Source organism: Seriola lalandi, unplaced genomic scaffold, assembly GCF_002814215.2.
Source record: "Seriola lalandi dorsalis isolate HSWRI2012SDOR001 ecotype SW California unplaced genomic scaffold, Sedor1 jcf7180002054576, whole genome shotgun sequence".
In the NCBI taxonomy this organism is placed as follows: Eukaryota; Metazoa; Chordata; class Actinopteri; order Carangiformes; family Carangidae; genus Seriola; species Seriola lalandi.
The window spans coordinates 1468556-1475998 of NW_019525129.1; the positions used below are offsets into that span (position 1 = coordinate 1468556).

The following is a 7443-nucleotide window of genomic DNA, read 5'->3' on the forward strand; positions in this document are numbered from 1 at the left end:
CACCACCCCTCAAACCTCCATTTATGGTGAATGAATCCATCAGCCAACCCCCCCTCCTCTCTCTCTCAAACTAAATACTTTCCACATTAGTTACCAAGTGATCGGCTTGGCCTGTGCTGAGGATACAATCTCTGATGGGCTAACAACTAACACAGCAAATAGAGCCACTGAAAAAAGGAACGATGTGTTTTTCTAGCAACCTGAAAAAGAGACACATCATCACCTACTTTTGACAGGTTGACAGACTGACTCACCTGAGCCTCCACCAGCTTTTCAAAGAAGAAAGGATGCATCTTTTCCACCAGTGCTTACAATCAGAAAAATAACTAAAGAATTATATGATAAAGACCTAAAATAGGGCAGAATTTTAACTTGGCACAATGCAGGGAGGTTTGTCTACAACCACAAGTATTGACTCCTCAGTCAAAAGCCCCATATCTGCCAGCTCTGGCCTCCCAGCACCCCTTCATCTGAGCTGTACGCAGGCCAGATCCAATTAAGCCCCCTCTCGCTCCATGTCCTCAACTTACATTTCAAACTCAGCCTGGCTGCTCATCACCATTTCTCTCAGGCATGTGCCAGACTTCCGAGAGCAAAAACACAGGAGTGCGGCAAATGCGGTGATTTGCAGCACACAGAAAGGACCATCCCGAGACAGCTTAGCACCACGGAACAGAGACTGCAGAGACTCTAGCAGTAAAAAAAACACTGTGTACTCCAGTATGTAGGGCATTGGGGGCAGGTCCGGCTTTGTTCAGACAGAGATCTATGACATTTTTGGGCACACATGGAGCAAAAAGCAGCATATTCTGAAATGAAATCAGAGCTTTAGTAAACAATGTGTTCTCACATTGAGGGCAGAGAAAGCAACCTGTGGCTGGACACTGAAAGAACTGCTGACGTAATCACGACTCAGGGTCAAATAAAACAGTCACCTAGATTGAACTCCACAATAATGCACAATCAATCACAGAAGAAGAATGTGAACCACGCTGAAGCGAAACAATAACGTTATGTGCCTGTAGCTGCCTGAGAACGTTTTTGCATTTTACTGCACAGCAAACAGACAGAAAAACTGGAAATTCCTCCTTAAACAAACTAAACAGAGGTCATTATATGGCTGTACAATGAAATGGAAGTGCTGTCTAAACACAGAGAAGAAAGAGATTCTGCAACAAGCTCACACTGGAGCACAGCTGTTTTCAAGGTACTTGATTTGAAGTGGTGTTTGGACGACTGAAAACAGAGTCTATCACCTAAATGACTGATTTTTAAGTCAGAGAATTAAAGGTCCATATAGTCTGAAGGCAGATGTCCATGTGTTGTTTGATTATAGATCAGGTCTAGGTTCTATATTAATACTGTGAAAGTATCAAAGCCTCAGTCCACAGAGAAATGCACACAGCCTGTATTCAGAAACTGAGCCTTAAAACCAGCTGTCAGGACTTCTGGAACTTTGTGATGTCACAACAAAGCAGTCACCGCTCTCAGCCCGCCCACCTGAACCCACATCAACACTTCAATTAAACACACAGGAGAAGAGGAAAATAAAAAACTAAAGTTACTCTGAACCCTTTATCCCAAAGATGCGCATAAATCACAACTGAATGAGCCGTGACAGACATTTCCTAATAAAAAGAAGGAAAAACACTTGTGTACAAAACACTACCGCTGACATTAAGGAGAAGAGAGTCAGTCCACAGTACTCAAAAAATATCAGTGGGTGGAAAATGAGTTGTTAATTGAAGATGCCTGAGTGCAGCAATACACCTTTGTCGTAAACATAATGAAAATATGAAATCATAAAAAGGTATTTATTTGCACTAAAGGTTATTACACTCTCCCATAATCCTTTGTTTACTGCGTCACTAATGGAGTTTACCTTAAAGTTGCTGCAGTTGACCCAAGAGCTGGCGATGCCGTCAACCATCTTGTCCAGTGCCGTCTGATCCTGCTCCAGGTCATGAGACTTCTCCTTGTCCAAGATGAAATCGATGATCTCTTGTCCAACCTGCAGCCGTCGGCCCATGTCCTTCTGCAGGACCTGGGCCAGGCAATTCTCCATGCTGGGCTCCATCATCCTGGCCTCTGATAAACACGCCCCCCTGGCTTCCTCAGTCTGCCTCGCTGAATGACTGACTCACTGGCTACTAGCAATCCTCTACTGCTCAGAGCAGCAGGAATGACAGCTAGACAAAAGGAGCCCCACTTGCTGGGTATGTGGCTGGTTGACCCGGAAAAGGGAGAAAATAGAAAGAGGCAAGTGTACACAGTCTGCTTGTTGTTTTTTTTTAATACCCGAGGACAGGCCTTCGTTTTGTGCCAAGTGCTAGCACGCTAGCAAGCTAGTGGCCGTGCCCTAGGGATGGATGGAGCAGGGCTTGGGGAATGGCAGCAATGCAGCATGTGTGTGTCTGGACAGCAGCTGGGGAAAGTTTACTACACCCTCCCACTTGGGTTTTTTTTTTCCTCTTCTTTTCTTAGAGGAGCCTGAGCCAAACCGCTACAGCAGGGGTAGAGGAGGCGGTTTAGGAGAGCAGCAGGCACGGCAGCAAATGGAAACGGATGGAGAGGACTAGCTTAGAGATCCATGTCTTGTCCCGGGATCTGCCCTGGAGAGCCCTATAGGAGCAAAAAGGACAGCAGACAATAGGACAGAGTCAAATCATTATCAAATTCATTTAAATTATAAATCTCATTAGTGATTAGACTCATGGTTCATAAAAGTACTCTTAAAATAAACCACTTAAAATCAATTTCACAGTTTTGAGCTTAAATTGAAAGGAGAGCAGTTTATCTACTAGCATTAACATGATATACACAATGAGGCAAACCTGCAGATTATTTGTGTGATCATTAATTTAGACTAAAATGTCAGAAAACAGCCAAAAAGGGCTAGATATCAACCTTAAAAACGCCTTGTCATTCAATATCTAAGGAGTGAATGAGAAAAGCTCAGTGAGCCAATAAGCATGCAGCATGCTTGGATAAAGATCTAAAGACTGGCTGTTTATTTACACAAACATATTTGAGTGTGTAAGAGACCGAGAAACTAAAATCTGTACTGTAATGTGTATTGTAATTTTCTTTTTGTTAAAATGAATTTGATTGAATTGGTATTGAAAAGAGTATCGTTTAAAATCGGTATCCATGTCAAGGTATCCTATCAGTACTGACATCAAAATTATTTGAATGATACCCAGCCCAACATATTTGGAAAGATGAAATCAGATGATGTTTGGCATTTTGCTTGAAAATGGTTTAAATGGTAAGATAATCAATTATCAAAATAGTTGCCGGATGTTTTTCTGTCAGTTGACAGAAATCAATTTTTGACTTAGTTGCGAGTAATGTTTCTAAATGGCAGAATTTCGCTGCCCTGCACAGAGCCCTTACCTCAATGCCATCCAACACTAGTCTTGGGCCGTGCAATATTTCCCACCATATGTAATAGCTTTCCTAATATCAAAAATACTTTACTTTTATTACATTTTGAATATCGCCCCGAAACCTATTCAGCACCTTTGAGATGAACCGGAAAGCTGACTGTGATTCAGACCTTATTGCCAAACCTCACTAATGCTCTTATAACTGAATGGGAACAAATCCCTGCCACCAGCTTCCAAAATCTGATGGAGGGCCTTTCCAGAAGAGTGGAGGCTGCTAAAGCAGCAGATAAATCATCACGGTTTGGAAGCGAGATGTGCAACAACCACATATTGTTGTAATGTTTGAGTGTCTGACTACTTCTGGCCATAGTGTAAGTAAATCACCAGCGCTGTGTTAATTAATGTTGCCAAGAAACACAGCAGCTGCCAGTGAGTAGAGTCATAGCCAAACTGCTTAGACAACAATTTTACACAAAGAATTTTAAAAAAGAAGAATTGTAGAGAAATCAACATTACAAACCAAAACGACATGACAGATGATAAGCTCTGAATGAATCTCTTCACCCAAACACACCCACAACTCCCTACTCCCCTCTCCTCTTCTTTCCTCTCCTCTCCGACAGCTCCAAATACTCAGCTCGACAACCCACTACTGTCATGGAAACACAGAGAGGTTGAGCCTCAGCAGCAACTCCAGATGAATATGACTCAAGGACGTCACTGTAATTTGTTTACTGGCTCCGGCTCCAGACTGCTTGATCATATGCTGGTGGGGGCTCCTTCCCTTCAGAGAACCCAAACCTTTTTGTGTGACAAGATTATCTTCCAGAGAGGAATGCTTAAACAACCCCTATCTGATGTGGGCCTTTGTTCTGGGAGGTGAAAATCAAACCTGCATGTTGAGAGGGAGCAAGATAGGGAGCAGATTCACTGGACTATAACCTTCTTGGTGCCATACTGCAAAATACTTTCTCCTTATTAGTGCAATCATGTTGTGAAAACAATAATGTCAGAACCTCCAATTTTCACTAATTAATTCAAGATAGATTTATATGCACATCTAGAATGTGGAACCACTAGTGTTGCAGGCTGTATGCAAATGTCTGAGTATTGTGGAATGTCTTTTGTTTTGAGTTGATTTTATGTTCTTTTTGTTTTGTTTGTTATTATTTTCTTTCATGTGTTGCAGATGACTGTGTATATGCAGAGTTAAGAGTGAGAGAGTGTGTGTGTGTATAAGTGTAAATAAATGTTGAAAAAGCTGCACTGGTCTGAGTGTAATCCATTTTAGCAGTAGCATAACACGCATATAATAAGGCCGCATAAGCTGTTAACAACTGAATTTAATGCATAAAAATGCTAAATGTGTCAACAACATTTCAGTTTGTTTGTTATAGAATTGTTATATTAACATACCACCTTAAATTATATTGTAATTTTACCATCCTTTGTTCAGTTTATACTACAACTTTGACAAGCTACTCATCCCTGTCAGACAGATACCTGTTCTGCCCCACACACACACACACACACACACACACACACACACACACACACACACACATACACATACACACAAACACCTCTGCTTTTGTGCAACGTTAGCTGAGCTCCAGCTAGCTCACAGCCTGACCATCACTGCTAGCTATGCCAAACGCAGGAGCGCCTAAGCAGCTCTCAGACACCGCTCACGTCAAACAAAAGCTTCCCCTGTGTTTTACCCCCACGGCCATGAAACACCCTTGCTCCTTTTTCTCTCTACATAACATCTAGCTAACCTTTCCTATGTGCCAGACAAAGTAGGTGTGTGGGGAATAAAAGCTAAAGCTAGCCCCAAGCGGAGCCCTTCCTTTCAATGAAACGTCAGTTAACAGCCAGCCAGACACAGGCAGCACAAAGACAAAATGTGACACGGAGACGAGGAGGTGTCTCTACATCACACATGTGTCTACTCACCATATCCTGCTCAAGCGTCGCGGCGGGTTTGGACATACAGCTCGTTTTTCTTGTCGTAAATAAACAGTCTACGGCCTCAAAACCTCCGCTGTGTCTTTCTCTTTCCCTCACTCTCTCCACCCGGAATGCTGCCTGCAGGACAAGAATGGGATCGTCGTGCGCAGGCGCAGTCGATCCAGGGATGATGTTGGCACTTGGAAAACTGTCGCATGGCAATGCAAAAAAAAAAAAAACCCTGTGTATCATGGATGTGTATAAGTCGACATCTAGCGACATCTACTGGACAACACGGAGTCAGTGTCTCATGTGCTCTGCAAAGGTAGCTCCCATTCAACAAGCAAACATCCTTACTTTTTTTACTCTAAGACAGTGACATATTAAGCTTGGAAAATTACACACACACTGCTATAGGATAACAGTACTGTCTAAATAGCACATATCCCGCTCTGATGGACCCTGAGAGCTAGGATCTACTGAACTTAATTCCCTTTTCTTTCTGTCTTTTTTTCCTTTAAAAAAAAAATTTTTTTTTTTTTTTGTACACTATATTATAGCCTAATTCTTTACTTGCTGTATTTATATTATATTCTATTTACTTATCTACTTACTTTGTATATGGGTGAGGGTTTGGATATGTTTTTGTATGCTCCTCATTTAAAAAATGCAATAATGAGATATTGAAAAAAAAAAAGATAAAAGTGATGATTTAAGGTTTCTGTGTTCATTGATGCATATAGATGATCTGGGCCCCAAAAAACATCGCTCACATACAGTGGGGCCCAAAAGTCTGGGGCCAAGATACTCCTATTAGCATTTGTTTCAAAAGTAATAGTAATGTTTTCATTAAATTGAAAATATCAATTTAACAATTTGAGTTGAATCTTTGGAAAATGTACATATAAGTATATCTGTATATCTCAATATTTGGTTTGTCCCCCTTTTGTTTTAATGACAGTATGCACTCGGACTCCACAAGTTTGCGCAAAACCTCATGACTCATGTTATTCCAGTATGATCTGACCATGTTCCACGAAGCTACTTATGGTGTCACAGGGTGCTTGGCTTCTCAGTCTTCAAGTGTCCCCATAAATTTTCAATAAGGTTGAGGTCAGGTGACTGTGGAGGAAAGTACATAACAGTTTTCTGTGGTGTTCAGAATCAGAATCAGTGTCAGTGGGGGTCTCTGGTTTGTTGATGAGGCCAACTGCAGTCGGGAATAAGCTGTTCTTGTGGCATTCTTGTGTTCCTTTTGCGGTTTCGGCTCTGCCACAGGGGAGTGACTCAAAAAGTGTGCGTCCGAGGTTGGCCACAATCTTTGTCCGGCTCGCCTCTGGGTCCTGGACTTGTACAGATCCTGGAGCAAGGTCAGATTGCAGCAAATCACCTTCTCAGCAGAGCGAATGTTACGCTGCTGTCTGCTCTTGTACTTGGAGGAGGCAGCAGCATGGTGGTGATGGAGGAGATGAGGATGGACTCACTGATGGCAGTGTAGAAGTGCACCATCATTGTCATCATTATTTCCCCTCCTGAGAAGTGGTTCAGAAACTGCTCAGATCACTTCTTCTGATTAGAGCCTTGTTTTCTTTATTTAGAAAACTATCTGTGATGAAGATGCTTTTCTATCTTTCAGGGAACTAAGCTTGATGTATTCATCCTCTGATATTGTGCTCACTTTTGGTCTGCCTGATCTGGCTTTGGATACAACCGATCCAGTTACTGCAAAGTCTTGTCAAATTCCATGCAGCGCTCTCTTAGAGGTCATGACTTGATACTGAGAAACCCCCATTTTGTTTAGAATAACAATTTGACTTCTGAAACTCATTTAGTTCTGATGCACAATAATACTTAATGAGCAATGATCTGCTGCAAACTTGAGGTACAGTCTTATTTACAACAGGCAGACACTGGTTGCCAACTGACTTACTTGAACGAGCCTCTGATGAGTATATCAAATCCACCTCAAGGCATGAATCAATGGAAGGGATACAACTGAAGGAAATCTGAGCTTTTGTACAAATGAGTTAAGTTGGTCAATGCACCAAATTTACTTAAATTTGAAACAGATTTTGTCTCGATATTGTTGCAGCTTTGAGTGTAC

General features: G+C 41.9%; 1 protein-coding gene across 1 annotated transcript in view; it reads right to left on the reverse strand.

Moving 5' to 3' along the window:
* Nucleotides 1–5498, reverse strand: part of clasp1a (cytoplasmic linker associated protein 1a) — a 92497-nt gene extending 86999 nt beyond the window's left edge. The window contains exons 1-2 of the mRNA XM_023417591.2: nucleotides 5346–5498; nucleotides 1883–2622 (exon numbers count right to left, since the gene is read on the reverse strand). Coding sequence (XP_023273359.1) covers nucleotides 1883–2080 — 198 coding nt within the window. The 5' untranslated portion in view covers nucleotides 2081–2622; nucleotides 5346–5498. The remainder of the gene's footprint in view (nucleotides 1–1882; nucleotides 2623–5345) is intronic.
* Between the last annotated feature and the right edge of the window lie 1945 nt (nucleotides 5499–7443).